We start from the raw sequence: 25,989 nt of genomic DNA, 5'->3' as shown, positions 1-25,989 counted from the left end.
CCGCACCTAACGACTGTTCGCTTGTTCCTTCTATTACTCGTACATTAGTACGGTTAGACCTTCATCAGGGTTGCCTTAAAATGGCCAAGTCCCAAAGATCTACCTCCTATTATATTTATAAATCCGAGTATTTCTGTAGTACACGTTGTCAACCTGCAAGTTACATGTTGACATGATCCATCTCTTACTATAAAACATAACATACTGTATGCATAAAATCTAAATCTGTAAGCTTTGAAACTACTATCCTCCTAAATACTACTTAGGTCAGGGGTCTCAAACTCAATTTACTCAATTTACAAAAAAAAACAAAAAAACGCATTTATTAAAACCAAAAAAATTAAAAAAACTTTGCTTTGGTTCCGATTTTCTACAATAAAAGCTCTGATAAAACATTCCACTGTTCTCAAATATCTTACTTTTTATTCTTCTACACAAAATAAGATGAAAATAAATAAACAAATCAAGAATAAAGAAAATAAATCAACCAGTAATAAATAAATAAATATAATAATAATAATAATAAAACGGCAAATAATAAAAACTTAAGAAACCACATATAGTTGCTGGGTAGACAAATGATTTTTTTCAGATTAAAATGAACAAAGCATTATTAGAGCCCTGTAGACATGACAAAACACGACTATAGTCACATTTATACTCTTTTTATTTACAACATATTGCGCAACTGCGGGGTCTTGAGACACATGCTAACTCGCAAACTAGAGAGCTAGCCACCTAAACGGTAGCCTTCAAGTTATTTCCTTTAAACTTAAATAGCCAAAAACTTACCACTTCCACACGGATAGGGAGGATAACTATTAACAGTTATTTAACCTTTTCTGGGTACATGATACCATACAGCATCCATATCAAACTTGCGCGGGCCGCACTAACATTAAACTTTCATATCAAGGCGGGGGCCTCAAACTAGTGTCCTGCGGGCCGCGTGTTTGAGACCCCTGACTTAGGTCATTAGTGTAATGCAAATGTGCAATATTTCCATCACTGCCTGTGTTTATTTAATTATATAGTCATATGTGACTTACTCATCTGTATACACCATTCATTATTTGCACTAAAACATATTCATCATTTGCACTAAAATCGCAAAGTTATGAAAGAGCATCATAGGAGGGGGGGCTTCACGCGGTGCCCATACGTTAATTACATAAAACATAATGCATGCCAACTGAAATGCTGGAGACGTATGTATGAGATTTATGGGGTTTTTTTTACAGGTGTCTTCAACTGTATCCCAGCTATGATGAAAACGGGCGCCACCAAGTTGGGGCTGCCCAAGGCGGGGCTCCAGGAGCGGGCAAAGCAGGCCTCTTCGCTCACTTGCTCCTCCTCCTCCACCTCCTCCACAAACATGAGGATGTCCAGATCATCCAACACGCTGGCCTCAGATCAGCGTCTCAGCAGGGTGAGGCCCCCGAACATGACTTAAAATGTCATTACCCCCCCCTACATGACTTTCCTGGTTCTAACAGCAATTATGTTTCTAGCTAAAACGAGCCAACAGTGATGATGCTCTGACGAAGCCTACACTGGGAGCCGCTGCCTCCGGCTCTCGCATGAAGAAGACTGTGACCACTGGAGCCATCTCAGATCTTGCTGAGGCCCGCCCCCGTAGTCTGTCTGGTAAGGGACTGCATCTCAGATCTCATCGGATAAGTTCTGAATTGTTTTTGTATGATGGAAGAAACATTCATGGAATGTTTTTGTCAAGCTAAATGTAAATAGTGGCAGTAACCCCAAAAGGCCACTAGAGGGCGACAATACTTCAGTAATACAGAGCAGAAAGAGAGCATCTTTACCTTTTGGGGTTAGAATGTGTCAGAATGGTTTGGTTCTCACGGGATTTATGATTTATTTATTTTCTGAAGAGACTAAGAGACTTATTTCACATTATTTCTGCTCTTGAGTTCCAGCATTAGACTTGCAAAACGGTGTAAACAATGAATAACAGGAGTGTAAATGTGACTATTGACTCAAACAGGTTTTCTAAGATTTAACTATGAAAATATTCTATTTATTTTTAAAAAAACTACACTTTTTGGGGAATTTTGTTCATCATTCACATAGTTTTTTCCCTTTTCTGTGTGTATGAGCTAGCTAACAATGCTCATCATGGGAGGTACATATTCCTAACAACAAAATGTATATCAAACGATACAATGTTGGAAGGTCCCAATTAAGTTTTTGGTCCATAAATTTTACATAGTCATACCATGATACACCTTAAAAAATATTGTGATATATGCTAAGGTCCATATCTCCCACCCGACATATACATATTTAATTATATCACTTGTATCCACAGTTGCTACATTCAAGTTCCCCACAGCGTTCCCCCTAAATACACTTTCAATTTTATACATATGATGCTAATGTCTGGTCTAAAATTTTTCCATTTTTACTTTTATTTCTTCGCAGCATAAATTTTTGAGAGCGAGCAAATCTGTTTGTGCTGAGATGGGCTCACCCTGTGAGTGTTTGTATGCCAAACAGCAATGCACTTGTCCCTCCAAGGGCTGTTGTGCGGAAGTCGAGATAATTGGGTTGAGACTTGAAACGATTCTGAGAAGCCACGGCCAAGCCAGGCTCTCACAAGATTGGCTGTAATTAACAAAAGCTTGTTTTGGGCTGCCGAGCAGGAAGAGATGTGCACGCATGGTGAATTCTTCCCTCCTTAGATGCTCGCGTTGGCCTACTTTTGGCAACCGCTTTCTCCTAACCAATCATCATCAAGGGAAGAAGGAATCTTGATAAATAATTCCTAGTTCATTTTTAAATGTGTAACATAAGGGAATATTGCAGCTGCTTATCTGTTTTATGTGCTTGTTTTTTTATTAACTTGGCTTTTTGTTACTGTGGAAGAAAAATACAGTAAAGTCTCGTTATATCGATATTGTCGGGAGTCGGAAAAAATATCGATATACCCGGACTGTCGATATATCCGATCCTGCGCCGAACTGCATTAAAAGTGGGCAATAATGCACTCGACATTGTTCTATACTATAGAACAATGTCGAGTGCATTATTAAAATTATTATTAAAATTATTATTAAAAATGTCGAGCTCAGCTTAAATCAATCTTTGCTTAAGGATTTCAATACCAAAAAAGAACACGGCGAACGGCTGCTTCCAGTCAACTTTATTTTTCACACTTCCACCACCAGAGCACAGCACACACACCGATTCCCGCACTTCCTGGTTCACAGGTCATGCTCAACCCGCCCCACATAGCTGGCCAAACACATGCCTGCAACAGAAGAACCAACTGCGTTCGTGGTTACTCTCGTGTGTATAGATTCTATACAGGCATGTGTTTGGCCAGCTATGTGGGGTATGTGGTGTGTGTGCTGCGCTCTGGTGGTGGAAGTGTGAAAAATAAAGTTGACTGGAAGCAGCCGTTCGCCGTGTTCTTTTTTGGTATTGAAATCCTTAAGCAAAGATTGATTTAAGCTGCTTTTGTATCGATATAAGCAGACCAAATTGGCTGGCGGGAGAGTTTACTAACGGAACTAATTATATCATAAAAGACTAGAAATTTGCCGGGAAATGAAAATAGTATCGTAATAAGCAGTAATTCGTTATAACCGATATCGATATAACGAGACTTTATGGCAGGTTCACTTCAGATTGTTTTTCTGAAGTGAACTATTTTTGTTGACAAGAACTTCCTGTATGCAAGGCGTGAACATCTGCCCTCGTGGGTGTGAGCGGCACCATACGGCAAGCCTGACCACATCAGGACCAGAATTGATTTTCTCGCTTTGCATTGCCACAACCCCCCAAAAAAACTCCCACGGCCAATTACGTTGTCGTTTTGCTGGTGTTAGATCAGGTCATCTTTTGTTCTGGATGACCTCTTCATCAGGCCTGCTGCGTTGATGCACATCAGTGCACATCAACACATCCACCAGCCTGAAAAGTCAGTGAAGTGGTCAGTCATCAAGTGGAAAATGGAAGCTGACGTGAAAGCTGCGATGCATCCATCCGTGCAGGCAGTGGCAATCGTCATTTAACCTGCTTCACTCAACACTAACGAGGGACCGGCTTGACGGGCTATTGTGGTATTTACACGGGGGGGATGTCTGAATTTGAATACGGATACAAGGTGTTGAGACGCATTTCCTGGATTTGGTTGCATAGAGTATAAAACAGGAAGTCAAATAGCCATATTACTGCATACTGCACTATTATGATTTTATTTGTTGGAATCTTCATAGTAGATTCTACTAGGACATTCTCACCTAATATGCATTTGTGTCATATACATAAACAATATTTGCATGTGGGATCCACGCATCATCTCCATCTTCTCCAACAAAAAAAAAATTCTGCTTTGAAATTGACCAAATTCACTTTTATTTAAAACTGTGTGACATTAGTAATCGGTGCATTCACTGACCGTCACTTCTGCCCCGGTCACAATCCATTTAAACACTGGCATCGCTTTGCCGCAGAGGTGGGTTCGCTCAACAAAAGGGGGGCACCGTGTGCTTCTAAGGACACCCGCTGGCTCACGGGCGCGATGCACTCGCCAGTCAACATTGTTATCCGTGTTAATGGCTTCTGACGTGGCACTGAAGCACTTCTACTGCTGTCAGACGACGCGTTCAAGCCCGGCCTCGTCCTGATGACTTATTTAAAATACCTCATCCATAATTCAGCTAAGCTTTCATAGGACGAGGAGTCCCCCGTGGGGGCGTGCGAGGGATTGGAGACGTATAAGGACATAGACTGCCCAAGCTCTATAAATACAAGCCTGGTGAAGGTACAAATGGCCGACACATTGGAAGACACTTTGGTCGGTTGCTTTCGCTGGTGGCATCACGCCATCACGCCATGTTATAAACTTTATTAGCCATTATTTCTGTATTTGGTATATTTTCCATCTTGTATTTCCCACACCAGTTAACTGACCAGGAGTGTATTTGGGTTTTATGAAACACATATGAAGTACCAGACTCAACCCCCCCCAGACCCCATCTGTCTGTGTTCCGAGGCTGTAAGAAGGAAATGTATGGGGCCTGGGACCTCGCATATGTCAGATGAATTAGTCACGTTGGCCTCAGTCCACTGGGACGCCTCCGTTGGACTCGAGCAGGGACAAGACGTGTTTGCACATGAAGATGACTTTTTGGTAGTAGAATTACATGTAGTAATAGTATTTTGCCGTACTCTGGTCGTTTTAAACGTTCTTGGAACTTCCTTCCTGGGCGCATTGATTTCAGATAGCAACATAGAACGTTTCCCAACTCTGAAACAGAAACACAGCATCAGCGGCCGCAAGTAGCTTCCCGCCATATAGCTAGTAGCTCGCCGGTGTGGTGTGGTGTGGTTTGGTGAGGTGTCACACCTCCAGTAAATAAGTTCTATGGCATAACGATGTTAAGAAGAATAATAACAAGCTGGGTTCATATGCAGGTCACATTATTTATTTGCATCCCATCCCATTACATGCATTCTTGCCTCTTTTAGCTGTTTTTATATCTTTAGACTGCAGAGGAAAGAAAGAGTGATGGAGTCTCACACAAAGATTGTGGATGATGATGGGCAACATTCCCCCAAAAGTGCAGTTTTTCCTTTTAAGGCTGAAATCTATTGTGCTGTTTTATGTTGCCGTATACGCCCCCCCCCTCCCTGTGACCCTCCAGTCCATACGAATGCATGGAAGATGGGCATTGACACATCTTGAAAGAGGCCTGTTGTGCCCACAGAGATGGAGGTCCTGTGGTGAGGAGAACATTCTTAGCGGGATTAGGGACATGTTTGTTTACCAAGGTGGATGTGCGGATGCAAGTGGAGGGAAAAGATAGATAGATAGATAGATAGATAGATAGATAGATAGATAGATAGATAGATAGATAGATAGATAGATAGATAGATAGATACTTTATTCATCTCCAAGAGAAATTCACAGATCCAGCAGCTTACAGGAAAAACACGGGGACATGCAGGGTTTAAGAAAATAAGGGAATGGTACTGTAAAATAGTATAATAAGATCCAAATAGCAAATACAATAAAGAGCAAAAATATCTAAAATATAATAGCAAAACAAGCAAAATAATGCAAAAACCTCCATCTCGTGCTGTTGTGCAAAGAGATGTTGTACAGCAGGGGTCTCAAACACGCGGCCCGCGGGCCCAATGTGGCCCGCAGGACACTAGTTTGAGGCCCCCGCCTTGATATGAAAGTTTAATGTTAGTGCGGCCCGCGCAAGTTTGATATGGATGCTGTATGGTATCATGTACCCAGAAAAAATTATTACGTTTGATTCATGTTCACGTTCAAGGTTAAATAACTGTTAATAGTTATCCTCCCTATCCGTGTGGAAGTGGTACGTTTTTGGCTATTTAAGTTTAAAGGAAATAACTTGAAGGCTACCGTTTAGGTCGCTAGCTCTCTAGTTTGCGAGTTAGCATGTGTCTCAAGACCCTGCAGTTGCGCAATATGTTGTAAATAAAAAGAGTATAAATGTGACTATAGTCGTGTTTTGTCATGTCTACAGGGCTCTAATAATGCTTTGTTCATTTTAATCTGAAAAAAATCATTTGTCTACCCACCAACTATATGTGGTTTCTTAAGTTTTTATTATTTGTCGTTTTATTATTATTATTATTATTATATTTATTTATTACTGATTGATTGATTTTCTTTATTCTTGATTTGTTTATTTTATTTTTTTCATGTTATTTTGTGCAGAAAAATACAAATTAAGATATTTGAGAACAGTGGAATGTTTTATCAGAGCTTTTATTGTAGAAAATCAGAACCAAAAGCACTGAAAAGGTTTGTATATTTTTCTGTTTTTAATAAATGCGTTTATTTTTTTTGGAAAACCTGATGCGGCCCAGCCTTGCCCAGACCCTAGCTCCAGTGGCCCCCAGGTAAATTGGGTTTGAGACCCCTGTTGTACAGCATATACATGTACATATAAACAAAAGCAAAATAAATGAGTTTATGTTCCATTCTCAAGACCTGTATATATTTAATTTCAGCAAATATACATAAGTGTTTAAATGTCCATTAATTTTTCCTAATAGGCCATATTCAGCCATCAAACTAATGGATTCATTAGTCAAGATACTCTATTTTTGAAAAACCATGGTGGTGTGAAACCGCCATGGTTTCATAAAACAAAAAATTCTTTCCAAAAAGAGAGGCTTATGTAAGAAAATAACCGGTTATACAAGCTCGCTGGAGCTCCTGCTCTAGCTCTTCAGTCAGCCTCCAAGATGTGATGGTTGCCATCATTGTTCCGCCCGTACTGGCGGAGGAGTAATGCTCGGAGAGGTGTGTAAATATGCGATGCAGCCCGGGAAGCCACGCCTCCAGATTCCCAGCCGTAATGATGTGCATATGATGCTGCCTGCTCACCCTCCCGTCGTTATGCCGTACCGTCACCGTTGCGGAGGACATGCACACTCTGGCAGCCACTCACCGACGGGACACGCGCTCTGCGTCAGCAACACACACAGATAGAGATAGAGGTCGAGTCCCGGGAAGGACTGCATAAAAGAAGACCTGTAGTGGGAAAGAAGAATAGGAAGACTTGGATATTCCTTTTCTTTCTCCCTCGCTGTGACTGAGTGGCGGTCATTGTGGATGCTGAACAAATGCAGCCCCGCTGACACCCCCCCCAAACACACACACACACACACACATCACTCCCCCGCAGCCAGGGATTGTTGGATTAGTCTTCTGTGGGAGTCACGGATCGGACCAACATGGGGAACCAAGCGGGGCGACAGGAGGAAACCGAGCCAGGTCTGCTTGTACGTTTTGTGTGTTGATGTCGTTTGCTTAGATTGGAGCCGACTGACGAACATGTCATGTGTCGGCACGTGTCTGTCAGGCAAGTTCTAGCCTTGGCTGATGATGGGAACCCGTGGAAATGCCCTGGAGTTCAGGAAGCCATTCAATGTTTTGGAAGGTCTTTTCTTGTGACACCAATTATGTGAGGATGGCAGCCAGGCCGTCTCACCCCGTTTCTACGTCTCTATGCAGTACAGGGATTTGGGTAGCAGTACGGGGGACATTCGTCTGGAGATAAGCAGAAGATGGTCATCACTCTTGGTCTTGCATCCTCCCGTCATGAGACGAGGTTTTAAATTTTTTTAAGAAATGTAGAATGGAATGGAATGGAATGGCCTTAATTGTCATTATACAAGATGTACAATGAAATCGGAGAACTTCTCTTTTCAATGCAGTAGTCAAGTTTAAAAAACAAAAAAGTATATAAAGTAGAGTAAAAAGACAATTTAACAAGATATATACAAGATATCTATTTTTTTTTTTTGGAATGGAATGGCCTTTATTGTCATTATACAAGATGTACAATGAAATCGGAGAACTTCTCTTTTCAATGCAGTAGTCAAGTTTAAAAAACAAAAAAGTATATAAAGTAGAGTAAAAAGACAATTTAATAAGATATATACAAGATATCTATTTTTTTTTTTTGGAATGGAATGGCCTTTATTGTCATTATACAAGATGTACAACGAAAATATGAGAATGAGAAAATATTTCATAAAATATGCAATCTATTAATATCATTTCTACTATAGTACACTCTTCTGCACTCTGTGTGTATGCTGCCAGCCCCGCCTCCACTCACCGTGACGATATAACTGACACAATGGCTCACTCCGTTCATGCCGTTGTTCTATGAAACCCTCTTCCTGCCTGTTTGGAGGCATTTATGGTGTGATGAGTTTTTCTATGTGTTATTATCCCAGGCGTAGCGACCACAACACATTTTTTGTGAAGGAGAAAACTCAACTACAACTCATCGCAAGCATTTTTTAAACAAAATTCTGTCGCCCTTCAGTGTCCGGACTCATGTCGACTATGCTAAAATGATCCACCCCAAATTCGATGTGCTCTGTCCTGAACCGAGTACACAGCTCCTCTAATTTAGTCAGAATGTGCCTTGTTGTTCCTCTCGTGCAAAGAACAGCAAACGCCTACAAACTCCACTAGAAGTGAAGATAGTGGCGCACACACACACACACACACACACAGATCACAATGATGGGTGCTGTAACATTTGTTTTTGCAGATAGAACACAAAGATGATGCACCAGTACAGTAAAATACATTTGGACTCGCGCGGCCTATTAATAACCCAACAAATACGCCTCGTGCCATATTGTATGCTAACCGAAACAAAGTTTTCAACGTTAAGTGAAAATACAGCACAGAATGTCTCGCATTGAGAGCCTTTCCTATCCTGTATGATAGATAGCGATTGTATAAGCTCAGGCCTGCACTGATAAGTCATCATCACGACCACGCTGCAGTGACCTCACTAGCTTAGCAGCACTGTGGTCAGCACGCTGTCAGCTGTTGATGGATTGACACTAAATTATAGTCCATTAACAGTGCATCTATTTTCAGGACTGCTATTTTCGCAAAAAAATGAAAAGTTGCAACATTTTTTTCTAGTGAGGCAAATGAGATTGTACTGACTTGACTATCTCGTGGGGGAAAATACTGTGAGACGCAACAGGAAGCGACAGGAAGAGACAACAGGACTAAGCTAAACTATGGCAGCCATGAGGTCCATAATACAGTAAACCTCGGATATATCGGATTCAATTGTTCCCACTGGTTTTGTCCGATATAAGCGAAATCCGTTATATACGTATACCGGAAAATGTCCGTTTTACGCATATATCGGATTTATATCCGGTATATGCGTAAATCGGATTTTATCCGTTCTAAAAAGGCACTTCCTTGACTATGTTTCCAATGTACCTGGACGCGCAGGCAACGCTGCAAACGCTGCAAATGACATCGTATAGCGGCCTGTCACGATTCGGCGAATCGGAGCGCCACGATGCGGCCATCCGATATATGCGAGGGAAATTTAATGGAAATGCATTGGAACGGGACTGGAGATTTTGTCCGAAATAGGTGAAATCCGTTATAAAAAATCCGATATATGCAATGAATTTTTATTGGAAATGCATTACAGAAAAATCTGTTCTTTTTTATCTGTCCGTTGTGAGCGAATTTCCGATATATCCGAGTCCGATATGCATCCAAGGTTTACTGTAGAAATAAAATAATATCAACAGCCATAGCAATAATACCGTGTTCAGACAGTTCAACTTATTAGTAATCCTGAAAATATTATGCTAACCATAATAATGATGAGATTGACGCTAACTGTCATTGAAGTAGACATCACCATCCATGTAATAAAAATAAACAAAACACTCATGAAGGTCTTGCCTTTATGACTTGTTACACAATGCATTTTCTTACCACAGAGAACCACATCCCAAAAATGGCAGAAGAACATATTGTGGCGTCATTTTGGGGGGGGGGCATGGACACTGAGGAAGTTGCATCACAAGGCGCTTTTAAAATGTTTTTTAAAATGTGAAGCTGCTTTGCTGTGGTTCGTATTTGTCATCATTCTTCCAGCCTAATTAGTGAATGCAACCTTTCACCCGGCATAACGTCTCAATAATCAAGTTATTGTCCAATTAACATGACTCATCCAACGGATGAATACTCCTTTGGTATTGAAAGACTTCATAGGCGTTGGTAAATATATTTGTCATGCAATGCCCATTTGGCCGTTGTAATTAGTCTAATTTCTGACTAATGTGTCATCAGTCAGTGTGGCGGTCCTGTCCTGTCCTGTCTCTGGGTCCTGGTGTTGACCCACTTCATGGTCTTGTCAGCTGGCCACTGTACTTCCTGAAACCGAAGCGGGAGAGACGATGGAGATGCTGTCTTCCACTTGGACTTTCTATGTGATGTTGCTGAAGAGGGACTTCAGGGGCCAACTGGTACCCAAGTCCATCCAGCCATGACTTTTTTTTTTTTTTGTGACTTTTCACTCGTGGGCCTTGACTTCTGGGGATAACTTTGACTGTGAACATCTTGGCCAGCCTGTCACCTCTCAGCTGATTGGCTGGTTGGCTGGCAGGAAGTGTACACGATGCATTACTGTCATATGTTTGCTGAAGAATGGATCCCTTTTGATGAAGATAGGCCATTTTATTTTTGCTAATATGATTATCTATGTCATGGGTGACCAAAGTACGGCCCCGGGGTCGTTAGCAGCTGGGGCTCCACATGAGAGAACAGTTGGTGTCTTCCACTGCTGGTCATATAGTCCCATGATTTCAATGATGTGCTGCCGTGCTGCTCCATCACGTATCTGTTTCAGTTGTGCGTCCTTCTGGCCAACTGTTTTCACATTTGAAACGAGGCACGTGCCATTTCTAAAAGCACACTACATATTCAAACCGCTCATCCACGCTACGATATGCAACTTGTCCTCATTCTGTCCGTCACGGAGACGTTTGATCACAGATTTAGTGTGCTGAAACATCAATGCTGTTTATATCCGCAATAACCCGTTCAGTTGCTAAATGAGTTTCTTAGGATTCAGTGACTTTTTTGTGACTTACTACTCATGCATGTTGTTGTTCTGACACATTCAAAGAGTTCTATTTTTATTTAGTCATAGCCGTAATGTCTTCTCGAGCCTCCCAAAAGAAGTGGCTTCTCTCTCGCTGTCAAACCCAGCAGTACGCAGAGGGAATGTTAAACACTTTGGAACACCAGAAAGTGTGCCAGCGTTGGCGTCGTCTGCTGCAGCTGGCGTAGTCAACACTTTCAAAATGTAACAAGGTAAATATTCCCTCCCTGAACTAGGTCACATGGTCGGTCCTAATGCCGGGAATGAGCTCCAGCACATGCAGCTACATAAGAACAAAGCCCATTCTTAAAAAGGTACAAACGTCATATACAGTATCCAGCATCTCCCTGTTCATGCCGGGCATCATAATTGAGCGTCTGGAAATGGCTTGTTCTAGTGAACTACATTAATGCCCATTGAAAGGCCGCGGTTGGCTGTGCTGTAATGATGAATAAACACAAAGAGGAACAGCGAGACGCTGCCAGGCGGACACTCTCTTGTCAAAACAGCAAACAGCGTCTGAATGGGGCATCGTACGCTGCTACACAAACTTCCAAATAATTCAATCCGTGCCATATACACAATGTCAACAAGTAAATAATAATAATAATAATAATAATTTTATATATATTTATTTATATTATATATATTTTATATATATATTTATATATATATACTGTTAGAAAGCCCATAATTTACATTGCATTGTATGTTCAGCTTAGAGTGCAGTGTTAGTTCTCAGGCAGTATTCAAGATTACATTCTGTTACTTAGTATACAGAAAACGCATTGATATTAATTTCATAAACATTGTGACTGTTAGAAAGCCCATAATTTACATTGCATTGTATGTTCGGCTTAGAGTGTCGTTTGTCCTACGGTGTTCAGCCGTCAGTAAACGCACCACAGTGCGGGACTTTTTTTCGGTTGAGCAATATATAGATCTCTGAGCCTTATTGCGCCTCATACATCATATCACCAGGTTGATGCTGTGCGTGAATGCATAAAGGTGAGTTTTTTGGCTTATTGTGGGAGCTGTGGAGTAGTTTGGGCACCCTTTTCACAAAGTTAGGCTCCCTTTTCATCGGTACTAATATCAGTATTTAAGCTAACTATGACTAAGGGTTATTCTAGGGAGTGTCATGTTTGCCTGGTTTCTTTGTTGAATTTCTGTGTGTCGCGTGCCTTTAGCTCATCATTATACTTGTGTAATATGAGTTAAATTACGTTACTTATCATTTATGGTGTATTTGTCTTTGTATGTATGTCTCATCAGTACCACATAATAACCTAAATAAAATCACCAAAAGAGGACAACCTTCCGTGTTCTTTGATTTGAACACACCCCCTATACATTTGACAGCTCCAAACTAGTGCATCCTGGGAGACGATCTCACAAAGCCTCTCCGCTACATATACATTTTGTTGTGTTGTTTTATTTCTTCACTGGATGTTTTATGCTTTCTTTGTAGCACTTTGAGATTTCTGTAATGTAAATTGCAATATAAAAAAATGTATTATTATTATTATTATTCTACCCTCGGCCATCTCTGTGTGGAGTTTGCATGTTCTCCCCGTGCATGCTGGTTTCCTCCCACATTCCAAAAAAAAACATGCTAGGTTAATTAGCCACTCCAAATTGTCTATAGGTATGAATGTGAGTGTGAATGGTTGTTTGTCTATATGTGCCCTGTGATTGGCTGGCGACCAGTCCAGGGTGTACCCCGCCTCTCGCCCCAAGACAGCTGGGATAGTCTCCAGCACCTCCCGCGACCCTCGTGAGGAAAAAGCGGTAGAAAATGAATGAATGAATGAATTTTTCAGAGTACTCAAAGACGCTTTACAGTGGAGAAAAAAATAAATCCAAATAGAGTTGAGTAAAAACAGAGTAAACGATGCATTAAAATACAATATCAGGCGGTGCTTGAAGCATCCAGGAGTCCTACAAACGTCCTTGGTTCTCTCATGCTGGTTTCTTGGGATTATTTAGTTTTTCCAGTCCATGGAAGCCCCCAGAAAAGGAGGTGGGGTCAACATGCTAACCACCGTGCGACCTGATGATGACGTTATTTTTAATTCATTGCTTCTTTTATCGGTTATTATCGTAACATCAAAGAATTTGAGCGAATTCACATGCATCTCTATTTCGGCGTGTCGCAGGTTGTCAAGCAGCCAAGAAGTCCGGTATCCCGACCCCTCGAGAAGTCCCTTCTTGCATGTCAAGGGACCGCATCTGCCCGAGGGACCAGTTGAGGAACTCTACCTCCAGGAGGATCGTTTCCAGTGCCAGCACTTCCAGCCTATCTACCTTGGCCAAACAAACACGGAGTTTAGCAAAGTGTCGCGGAGATGCCGAGGGCCTCCTGGACTGCCAGGTTAAAGAACTGCTGGCTGAAGCCAAGGCTAAAGACCTGGAGATCGGCAATCTCCGCATGGAGTTGCAGCGCTGCAGAAGTAAAGCCTCCACTTCTCCATTACCTTCGCCTGCCTCCGTATCACCTCAGGAACAGTCGGCAGATCAAGCAGAAAAGGTTGCAGAAGCTCTGGTACTCGTTGGAGAGCTGAGAGAAAAGAACGCAAAGTTTCAAAGAGAGCTGGCCAACCTCAGGGAGGAGAACCAAGTGCTCAAGGGAAGGCTCCTGAGTTTTGAGACCCCGTCTAGTCCTCCTAAACGTCTGCAGAACGGCCTGCCTTCAGAATCCAGCTCTTCTGGTCCACTACTAGATCTGGCGTCTCCCGGCCGTATTAAAGCATCGGTCTCCTCCAACTCTGCCAAAGACTCGCCTTCACCTGATCTGTCAGAGTTTGAGAAGATCCCACGTTCGGAATCCATAAGCAGCAGCCTCAGCGGGGATGTGTCTGTGCAAAGTCTAACAGAAAAGATCCACAAGATGGAGGAAAGCCACCACAGCACCGCCGAGGAGCTGCAGGCCACCCTGCACGAGCTGACCGACCAGCAGCAAGTGGTCCAGGAGCTGACTGCCGAGAACGAACGTCTGGCTGACGAGAAGCGCGTCCTGCAAACCTCACTCCAGCAGCAAAGAGAACATTTGGAGTTGCTGGCCCAGAAGAACGAGGCGCTGGCGAGCCGACTTCAAGAGCAGGCCCAGAGGGAGGGTGAGTTCAGGAGCGAAGGGCCGCGACTTGTCGAACTGGAGCAAAGGTACGCCGAACTGGTCGAGAGCTCACGCTTCGAGCGAGAGAAGCTGGTGAACATTCAGCAACAGCTGACGAGCGGACTGCGGGCTCTTGAGGAGGAGAACCAGGAGGCGCAGGGCCAGGTGCGCTGCTTCCGAGAAGAGATGGACAGGCTGCGCTCCCAGCTGAACCGGGAGCTGGAGGCCAGAGGTGAGGCGGCGCAGTCGGCAGAGGAGCACAGGGCCACGGCAGATTGTCTCCGGCTGGACAACAGCAGGCTGAAGGCCCAGTTGGACATCGAGAGGCAGAAGGTGGGTGTCCATGAGCTTGGGAAGGCTGGGAATGTTGGACAGGATGCTTTATCAGCTCCAGTACTCGCTCCCTTGGGTTTTATGTCGTGGTTGACAAAGGAAATGAAAAATATTCACATTTGAGAGGCTGAAATCAGAGGATTTTTGTAATGGTAATGGTAATGGTTTAATTTCATTTGAACATGCATCAGATTACAATTGAATGCATCCCATAATCAGTTCCCAGTTCCACATGTCCAAAAGGAGTAGGAAGAAGCAAAGCTTATTAAATCCTACCCCTCCATCTGGTACTTTTACAATCCATAACTGTTACATTTGTTCACTTCCTGCCTTTCTAATATATTTAATTTAATTTAATTTAATTTAATTTAATTTAATTTAATTTAATTTTATTTTATTTTATTTTATTTTATTTTATTTTATTTTATTTTATTTTATTTTATTTTATTTTATTTTATTTTATTTTATTTTATTTTATTTTATTTTATTTTATTTTATTTTATTTTATTTTATCATTCATTTATTTTCTACCGCTTTTTCCTCACGAGGGTCGCGGTGGTGCTGGAGGCTATCCCAGCTGTCTTTGGGCGAGAGGCGGGGTACACCCTGGACTGGTGGCCAGCCAATCACAGGGCACATATAGACAAACAACCATTCACACTCACATTCATACCTATGGACAATTTGGAGTGGCCAATTAACCTAGCATGTTTTTGGAATGTGGGAGGAAACCGGAGTGCCCGGAGAAAACCCACTCATGCACGGGGAGAACATGCAAACTCCACACAGAGATGGCCGAGGGTGGAATTGAACCCTGGTCTCCTAGCTGTGAGGTCTGCGCGCTAACCACTAGACCGCCGTGCCACCTAATTTTAATTTAATTTAATTTAATTTAATTTAATTTAATTTAATTTAATTTAATTTAATTTAATTTAATTTAATTTAATTTAATTTAATTTAATTTAATTTAATTTAATTTTTGTCACGTACCGAAGTAGGAGGTGATATGATGAGGTGATTCAAATGTACTTCTTCCCTGAGATCATATTTCTCCTCTCTTGTAGAGAAGTATTGGATGACATTTTTAGCTAATTGCTTATTTTTAGCCTTATGCATTATTTTAGCTGTTTGAAGAGGAACTATATCAGCAAGTTGAAGTATTTGTGATTTTAGAAATTAGTTAGTATGTTCTCTGTAGGCGGCATTATGAATTATCCTTACTGACCTTTTTTGCAGTACATTTAGCCAGTGAAGATTGCTTTTTATAGTTATTAGCCCATATTTCCACACAATAAGTAAGATATGGTAGAACCAGAGAGCAATAAAAAGTGTGATTTTGACATTTTATAAACTGCCCGATTCATCAAATACTAAAACTCTCCGGTTTGCATGCTTCCATTTTTATTCTAATTGTATGAAATCAGCTGCGTCGTTCTCATCTGATTAATATCAAGTTTATGAAAGATTTGCGTCATTATTAAAACAGTGTTTAGCATTTAACTGCATATTTCCAGACAGGTCAAAACCTGGCGGTGGGCGAAGTCAAGCCCCTGCAGAGCGGCCGTGATTGCGCTGAGCTGCAGAACCTGCTGAAGACGGCCCAAGGCGAGCGAGACAGACTGGAGCAGGAAGTGACGGAGCTCAAGCAGGAACTGCTGCAAGCCCGAGCTGAGACCGAGCACGCCCAAGCCAGCGTGTCCAAGGTAGGGTTGGGTGTGTTTTGTTATTTTATATGCCCTGATTGTCTACTTTTCTGACCTTTAACTGGAGTTAGAATGTTGTATTGTATTCCGATAATGATGTCCCGATCCTAACCTCGGGAATGCCCACACAGGTGGAGGCCAAAGGCCAGCAGGTCCAGGAGAGAGCCGAGTTAAGGGAGCAGGAGCTCAGCAGTCGAGTGAGTGCTTTGGAGGAGGCGGGCTTCCAGGCGGACAAACAAGTGAAGGAGATGAAGGAGACCATCTTCGAACTGGAGGACCAGGTCGAGCAGCAGCGGGCCGTCAACCTCCACACCAATCAAACTGTCCTGGACTTGGAGAGTATGTTGATATGTTCATTTATGTTTATTATCACGTCTTGACCGTATACTGTATACTATCTCGTGTGAACTGCATAGTCTTTGTTAGTGAACCTATTCCATGCTACTGTATTACTCTTTGTAATAGATTGTACTTTCTTTAGTTGACTCTACTACTGTCAGTATTTAGTCCACTGTACGTTGGAATCAAAGGACTTTTCCAATGTCGTTGCAGATCTTGTTAAGAAGCTAACGGTGCAGAAAGCAGACGCAGACCGAAAACTGAAAGTTTTTAGTCGACAGATGGAGGTAAGCGAGGCGTAAGGAGTAAGGAGGGGATACCCACCCTTTGTGACTTGGTCTGTTCTCTGCATACTTTATTTGTACACAGTATTAAAGGGGACCTACAGTGGGGCAAAAAAGTATTTAGTCAGCCACCAATTGTGCAAGTTCTCCCACTTAAAAAGATGAGAGAGGCCTGTAATTTTCATCATAGGTACGCTTCAACTATGAGAGACAAAATGAGAAAAAAAAATCCAGATAATCATATTGTTTGATTTTTAAAGAATTTATTTGCAAATCATGGTGGAAAATAAGTATTTGGTCAAAAACAAAAGTTCATCTCAATACTTTGTGATATACCCTTTGTTGGCAATGACAGAGATCAAACGTTTTCTGTAACTCTTCACAAGATTTTCACACACTGTTGTAGGTATTTTGGCCCATTCCTCCATGCAGATCGCCTCTAGAGCAGTGATGTTTAGGGGCTGTCGCTGGGCAACACGGATTTTCAACTCCCTCCAAAGATTTTCTATGGGGTTGAGATCTGGAGACTGGCTAGGCCACTCCAGGACCTTGAAATGCTTCTTATGAAGCCACTCCTTCGTTGCCCGGGCGGTGTGTTTGGGATCGTTGTCATGCTGAAAGACCCAGCCACGTTTCATCTTCAGTGCCCTTGCTGATGGAAGAAGGTTTTCATTCAGAATCTCACGATACATGGCCCCATTCATTCTCCCATTTACACGGATCAGTTGTCCTGGTCCCTTTGCAGAAAAACAGCCCCAGAGCATGATGTTTCCACCCCCATGCTTCACAGTAGGTGTGGTGTTGTTTGGATGCAACTCAGCATTCTTTCTCCTCCAAACACGACGAGTTGAGTTGATACCAAAAAGTTCTATTTTGGTTTCATCTGACCATATTACATTCTCCCAATCCTCTTCTGGATCATCCAAATGCTCTCTAGCAAACTTCAGACGGGCTTGGACATGTACTGGCTTCAGCAGGGGGACACGTCTGGCACTGCAGGATTTGAGTCCCTGGCGGCGGAGTGTGTTACTTATGGTAGCCTTCGTTAATATGGTCCCAGCTCTCTGCAGGTCTTTCACTAGGTCCCCCCGTGTGGTTCTGGGATTTTTGCTCACCGTTCTTGTTATCATTTTGACCCCACGGGGTGAGATCTTGCGTGGAGCCCCAGATCGAGGGAGATTATCGGTGGTCTTGTAGGTCTTCCATTTTCTCACAATTGCTCCCACAGTTGATTTCTTCACACCAAGCTGCTTAACTATTGCAGATTCAGTCTTCCCAGCCTGGTGCAGGTCTACAATTTTGTTTCTGATGTCCTTTGACAGCTCTTTGGTCTTGGCCATAGTGGAGTTTGGAGTGTGACTGTCTGAGGTTGTGGACAGGTGTCTTTTATACTGATAACCAGTTCAAACAGGTGCCATCAATACAGGTAACGAGTGGAGGACAGAGGAGCTTCTTAAAGAAGAACTTACAGGTCTGTGAGAGCCACAAATCTTGCTTGTTTGTAGGTGACCAAATACTTATTTTCCACCATGATTTGCAAATAAATTCTTTAAAAATCAAACAATGTGATTATCTGGATTTTTTTTTCTCATTTTGTCTCTCATAGTTGAAGCGTACCTATGATGAAAATTACAGGCCTCTCTCATCTTTTTAAGTGGGAGAACTTGCACAATTGGTGGCTGACTAAATACTTTTTTGCCCCACTGTATTGTACTTTTCCCACTTTTCTGACCTATAAATGCAGTTTGAATGTTGTATTCTCCTGTTTAATGATACCAAATTTCACATAATCATTTGGAAGTGAGTCCTGGGAGAAGTTTGGGATGGCTCAAAACACTCGGTTTCAAAAGGCGTGGTAAAACTGTTCCTTTGTGATGTCACAGAGGGGCGAACTTCCTAATAGTTAATAGAAGAAAACACTTCAAACTTAGCGGAGTGGGCATGCCCAGAGGCGGGCTGTGGGTGGAATAAATGAAAACTATGTTTTGGCAGGAAGCACAAATAATAATAAAAAATCCAGCTGGATTAGGTGCAGATTCTGGAAGATCTAAAAAGTGTTCTGTACAGGTTATTGTGTGTAGCTGCTCTATAGGAGACAACTCAAGACAAAGAGTGGAAAAATTAGCATAATGGCTCCCGTTTAATTAATTAATTCATTCATTTTCTACCACTTATCCTTGCGGGGGTGCTGGAGCCTATCCCAGCTGTCTTTGGGCGAGAGGCGGGGTACACCCTGGACTGGTGGCCAGCCAATCACAGGGCACATATAGACAAACAACCATTCACACTCACATTCATACCTATGGACAATTTGGAGTCGCCAAATTTTGGAATTTTGGAAAACCGGAGTACCCGGGAAAAACTAACTCACGCACGGGGAGAACATGCAAACTCCACACATAGATGGCCGAGGGTGGAATTGAACTCGGGTCCCCTAGCTGTGAGGCCTACATGCTAGCCACTCATCCACCGTGCAGCTCCCCTTTAATACATAAATGTTCAAAACATGACTATGTGTACTGTGTTCTTTAACGTCTTCCATGATCCATGCATTATAACAGGAAAGGAATATAACTGGCCTTAAAACAAACACATTTCTCTCCATCCAAACCAGGAGGAAAAAGATGAGTGGCGTCGGTTCCAGGCCGACCTCCAGACGGCGGTGGTGGTCGCCAACGACATCAAGGTGGAGGCTCAACAGGAGCTGCGTACGCTCAGGAGGCAGCTGCAGGAGGAGCAGGCTCGCAGTGCCAAGATTTCTGCCGACTTGGAGGCGCTACAAGATGTCAGGTATGATGGCTGCGCTTCCTGCGCCGAGCCCCCTCCTCCAAGTCCCGTAAGCCAGGGGGTCCAACCTTCTTCCACCGAGCGCCACATACGCGCTTTGATATTCATGTGTACATTTTTTATCTGGTAAACAAATCTTTATTATTATTAGTTATTAATGTCAACTTTTCAATATCAACCTTTTTATATTTTACCCTTGCCTCCGTTTTGACAGTCTTTGCAGGTTTTTTTTTTTTATATTTTTTTATTTTTACAGTGTGTTGTAGTGTGCAAATGTTGCAACTGGCCCCCAGGTCACCCCTTGAACAACCCTGCCCCCACCCCTGCTTTGGGCTGCCATTCTTTTGTCTTAAGGCCAGACTATTGCCCTTTTCCCATATGAATAGTCGTCTCCATTAATCATCTATTTATGACGTAAGAAATATTTCTATTGCTGCTATTTTAGCTTATCTTTTCATTGTTTTAATGTAGACATGATTTAGTTCCTTAGTTCACGCTGTGTGTTACTACTTTAAGCTGCTTCCCCTTTAAGGCTCTGTCCCACTGCCTGTTTAACCAGTCGGTTTTCCCACATTTCTTCTGCTGGATCCAAGGAAGGGCCGTACGCTGGTGGCACAGTCAGGAGATTGGGAAGGTCTGGCTTCCTATTCAAAACTTGGCCATCTTTATGTGGACCATCCCTGTGTGTTTTTGTTCTCCGGGTACTCCAGTTTCTTCCCACATTCCAAGAACATGCATTATTCGGTTGATGTTGACGTTCATGTCAGTGTCAGTGTCAGTGTTAATGTTAATGATGGTTGGTCCATGGACCAAAAGAATGTCATATGGCTCCATAGGAGACTGATGGAAGTATCTCGGAGGCAGTGTGGGACAGAGCCTTTCCACTCGCCGCCATCTGGCAAAGACCTCACTGTCTGTCCAGTATTTCTAGTGTTTTTTGACCAGAACAGTGCATTAGAAGCAAGTTGAAAAAAACGCCATACTAACCCCTTATGTTTTTTTGTCAAAAATCACCGCCCTCAAATTCTGGCATTTTCTGACGTTTTTGGGTGCTTCTCTGGCCCCTGATGCGTGTGTGTGAGGTTTCTCGTGTTTTTTTTTTTTTACCAGAAAAGTGCATAGCAGCAAGTTGAAAAAACTGAAAAAACGAAGTTTTTTGTCAAAAATCACCACCCTCAAATTCTGGCATTTTCTGTCGCTTTTGGGTGCTTCTGGGGCCCCTGTTGAGTATGTGTGAGGTTTCCAGTGTTTTTTTTATCCGAAAAGTGCATTAGCAGCAAGTTGAAAAAACTGAAAAAAACGCAGTTTTTTTGTCAAAAATCACCAAATTCAAACACTGGCATTTTCTGCCATGTTTGGGTGCTTCTCAGGCCCCTGATGCGTGAGTGTGAGGTTTCCAGTGTTTTTTTGACCAGAAAAGTGCATTAGCAGCAAGTTGAAAAAACTGAAAAAACGAAGTTTTTTGTCAAAAATCACCGCCCTCAAATTCTGGCATTTTCTGTCGCTTTTGGGTGCTTCTGGGGCCCCTGTTGAGTATGTGTGAGGTTTCCAGTGTTTTTTTTATCCGAAAAGTGCATTAGCAGCAAGTTGAAAAAACTGAAAAAAAACACAGTTTTTTGTCAAAAATCACCATCCTCGAACATTTTATGCCCTTTTTGGGTCCTCCTGGGGCCCCTGTTGAGTGTGTGTGAGGTTTTTTGTGTTTTTTTGACCAGAAAAGTGCATTAGTGCAAAACTGAAAAAAACATTTTTTTTGTCAAAAATCACCGCCCTCAAATTCTGGCATTTTCTGCCGCTTTTGGGTGCTTCTGGGGCCCCCTGTTGAGTGTGTCTGAGGTTTTCTATTTTTTGTTTTTACCAGAAAAGTGCATTAGAAGCAAGTTGAAAAAAAAACAACAAAAAAACAACATATTAACCCCTTATCATTTTTCTCAAAAATCAAAGCCCTCAAATATTGGCATTTTCTGCCGTTTTTGGGTGCTTCTGGGGCCCCTGTTGAGTGTGTGTGAGGTCTCCCTTGTTTTGTTTTTTTTACCAGAAAAGTGCATTAGAAGCAAGTTGAAAAAAAAAAGAAAGAAATACCAACTTAACCCCTTATCATTTTTGTCAAAAGTCATTGCCCACAAACACTGGCATTTTCTGCCGTTTTGGGTGCTTCTGGGGCCCCTGTTGAGTATGTGTGAGGTTTCCAGTGTTTTTTTGACCAGAAAAGTGCATTAGAAGCAAGTTGAAAAAAAAACAAAACAAAAAAACAACATACTAACCCCTTATCATTTTTGTCAAAAATCACAGCCCTCAAATATTGGCATTTTCTGCCGTTTTTGGGTGCTTCTGAGGCCCCTCCTCATCATACTGTCTGAAGGGTCAGGTCTCGTGTTTTGCCGTGCTTACGGAGACTCAGATAAACACACTCACTGATGTGGGCAAAAGCTCTTTCTGTCATCCTAAAATGAATCTCCCAAGTGTCAGGGAGGCGAATCCCAGCCGTGTCCCAGCACCGACGCTCCTTGGAACCGATGTGGCAACAACCTGCCTCCGCCCGAATTCTCACCTTCTTCTTCTTCATGTGCTTCCCAAGAAAATATTCACTCCCGCTTCACTAAATCCTTGAAATTGCCCCAAATGCACTACTTCCGTGACCACATGACAATGCGGGCGGCGGCGTCCATCCCAGACGCTCACATTGGCAGGCCACATTTTTGATGGCATGGACGACCACATAAAAAATTGGATTTAAGGATAACGAATAAATGGTCCGACTTTAGCCAAGATTAGCGGTTACGCTGCGTGGTTACGCTGCGTGGTTACGCTGCGTCCGCTCCCCACCTCCAGCACCTCAGCACCTCCCTGTGACACCTCCCAAAGACGAAGCCCAGGTGAGTTCCCTGCTAGCCCGCTAGCCTGCTAGCCTGCTAGCCTGTCTCTCCTGGCCTCTGTGCTGCTGCTCTCCTCTCACCTCCCGCCTTTGACCTGGTGTTGCCATTTCAGCCTGAGTTCACATCCATGTCCTCGCTAGGCAGGAGGCCCCTGCAGGACTAGTCCATCATCTGCTTTTGCTTGGCCTGGTTTTATACAAGCCGGAGGTGCTGCCACCTGCTGGTCTTTGTAGGGACACCCTCGCCCCTCTGCAGGCGTGCACGGCATGACTGGACTCCAAGGTCATGACATCTGCCTCAGATGAAGATGCATAACATCTTCATCGGTGCATGGGTCCACTTCTGGTTGCGTCTTCTTTGAAAATGGATGACATTTTAGACTCGTGCATGGGGTGGACTTCTGGTTGCGTCTTCTTTAAAAATAGACATTAGATCTCTAAGGTCTAAATTTTTTGTGCAAAATTATCCCAATGGCTGAGAATGTTTACATTTGCTTATATAGTTCTTCTTTCCTTTTTTAGAATGGGCCCCTCTGCATCCTTTGATACCAAGACAGCGGTGGAAGGTCACTAGTCATGTCCGCCGTGGAGACGTGGATCTCTGAGAGATGAACTGTGTTAAAGCCGTCGTTCTAAGCCACGTTGGCCAGGGTCACTCTCTTTTCCTGCATAAACATCACACTCTGTTTTCTACGCCTGTATAACCTATTGATTGTATCGTCTGGTTATTATTCCTTGTGTTTGTGATGTGATCAAATATATTTAATATGTTCCTCTACTGTGCAAAGTCATTTGTGCCTTTTTAAAGCTAAATTAATGCATCTGTTACAAAACAATGAACCATTGTTGGGGGGGGGGGGGGTGTAACATGTTTTTAAAAAGTAATATTTCAGATTGCTGCCCATTTCGGTCCCTAACCTACTGACCTACCAGTTGAAGGAACCTGCACCTTTTAATGTTGCCCATCAATTACAATCCCTATGTGATGGTGATGGTTTGGTTTGCTTTACTTTGAACATACATACAGGTTCCAATGGAATAGATCACATCATTCAAATCACATTTCCACATGTCCTCCTACAAAAGGAGTAGGAAGAAGCAGAGCTTATTTTCTATGTTGTCTCCAGAATGTGGAACCCACGTGGAAGGGATTCTGGTCTCACATGGGGGGGGAGGGATTCCAAAAAAAGAGCAGTTTTCTTTTGAAATACTTCTTATCACACACTTTGTATTTCTATTTGTATTTCCAAGAAAGGAGAATTGCTCATATGACATTCATTGTATAGATTGTATTTGTGCAGTATTATATTCCGCCAATAGATGTCACTGTAACACCATAACGTGGACCGGTCCTATCTTTGGGGACACTTCTGCTATGTATATACAGAATATGCTCTTCTTTTATAATATATGCATTGTCATTATTTCCCTTCACCCCCCCCCCCCCCCAAGCCCCTTGTATTGTATTTAAAGTTACCGTGCCGATGGTCCATACCAACACAAGACCATACCATTGTGCTGCAACCTACTTACCTGTGTATGATGCTCACTCAAAGCTGGTCATGTGACTTATTTGACCTTTCTTCCATGAGCCAAGTGTTGAATACTTCCAAGGGCACATACTTGCAGGATCTCAGGTAGTACTTGGAGTCCTTTTGTGTGTTTTTCCCCAAACAAGCCATGCTGTGCTACTTTGTGCTCAAAGTGTCAACATCTGAATTTTACCAAAAGAAAGTAAAAAAAAAAGGTAAAAGCAGTAGTGCTTTGTCTGTATTATGTACAGTAAATACAATACTACATAAGGAAAACCACAACAGACTGTAAGAATGCTAGATTGGTTTTGTCAAATAAATGAAATTGCACCAGGAATACTGGAGGAGGGAGGGGGGGTGTCTCCGTCAGCCTGCATTTTGAAAGGTGAGTTGAAGCCCTTCCCCATCCCCTGTTTATCATGGGAGGCACTTTAAGACTGGGGGGTCCAAAGTCTGCCCCCTGGCTATTTGCTCTTTTTTATTGGCCCACAGTATATATATTTTTTAAAGGCAAAAATCAGCAGTCATTTTAGGAGAATGAAGTGTAACCGGTAAAAGAAAAAACTTGCAATCCAACAAGCGAAAATGTCAATTTATACTGTAATATGACGCAAGATGATCATTTTAGTAGCATAAAGTTGAATTAAAAAATATTATGAAAAAAAAAAAGTTGTAATTTTGTAAAAATTTAAATTTTGTTACGACAAACTATGGAAATGAAGTCATAAACATGAAAGAATTTATAAATAGTTGGAAAAACAGCAGAAATGAAAAAATTGTTGTAATTTCAGGAGAATAAAGTTGTATTCTAACAAGAAAAATAATCAGTTTTACCAGAATAAACTTGCATTTTATTTTATATTTATTATATTTGTTTTATTTTTAATAATATTTTAAAATAATAATTTATAATAATATTTTAAAATTTTATAAGGAAAAATATTGTCATGTTGGTAGCATAGAGTTGAAATATTAAAGAAAAAATAAGTATATATTTTTTAAGTCAGAATATGAGAAGCCAACAAAACTAATAAAAAGTTTATAATATGGAATAAAGTCAAAATATTACAGTAAAAAAATGTGGAAAGATTATTTATGAAGAAAGTATGACCGTCTGTAATAATAAAAGTTATTGTAATATTATGAAAATAGTTGCCCCACGGTGGAAAAGGTTTGGACGTCCCAGCTTTAAGACCAGGAAGTATTCAGTTTAAAGGTTAGAACCAGTTTTAGAGAATGTTCCGGTTGTACATCATCCGATATCCTGGTCTCTTAGGTCTCCAGGCGAAGACTCAAAGCTGTCGGAACGAGACGGCCGCCATCCCTGGTGCGGTGTGATGCAGAGCCCACCCGTGGACGCCAGTGGGGATGCCGACACGGACCCTGGAGCGACAGTCCAGTCCCTCATCCAGTCGTTTGATACCGTTGGGCAAAGTGAGCGCTGCAACACACATGTACATACCAAAATTCCCAAAATGTGGGTTCTTTGCAAAGTGTCGTTTTGTGTGACCTCAGCTGGTCTTGGTCAGGAAACAGATGGCGTTATCCCAGCCGCATAC

At 42.2% G+C, this 25,989-nt stretch overlaps 1 protein-coding gene across 1 annotated transcript in view; it reads left to right on the top strand.

Moving 5' to 3' along the window:
• The window catches only part of specc1 (sperm antigen with calponin homology and coiled-coil domains 1), a 52,637-nt gene that overhangs the window by 10,653 nt on the left and 15,995 nt on the right, over window positions 1-25,989 (top strand). Inside the window, exons 2-9 of the mRNA XM_058086644.1 lie at window positions 1,242-1,429; window positions 1,512-1,647; window positions 13,622-14,910; window positions 16,425-16,613; window positions 16,745-16,952; window positions 17,166-17,239; window positions 19,851-20,026; window positions 25,707-25,864. Coding sequence (XP_057942627.1) covers window positions 1,265-1,429; window positions 1,512-1,647; window positions 13,622-14,910; window positions 16,425-16,613; window positions 16,745-16,952; window positions 17,166-17,239; window positions 19,851-20,026; window positions 25,707-25,864 — 2,395 coding nt within the window. The 5' untranslated portion in view covers window positions 1,242-1,264. The remainder of the gene's footprint in view (window positions 1-1,241; window positions 1,430-1,511; window positions 1,648-13,621; window positions 14,911-16,424; window positions 16,614-16,744; window positions 16,953-17,165; window positions 17,240-19,850; window positions 20,027-25,706; window positions 25,865-25,989) is intronic.

The sequence above is a fragment of the Doryrhamphus excisus genome, chromosome 11 (genome assembly GCF_030265055.1).
Source record: "Doryrhamphus excisus isolate RoL2022-K1 chromosome 11, RoL_Dexc_1.0, whole genome shotgun sequence".
Classification (NCBI taxonomy): Eukaryota; Metazoa; Chordata; class Actinopteri; order Syngnathiformes; family Syngnathidae; genus Doryrhamphus; species Doryrhamphus excisus.
The sequence above is the reverse complement of the archived record's forward strand: the minus strand, read 5'-3'. Positions and strand labels throughout refer to the sequence as shown.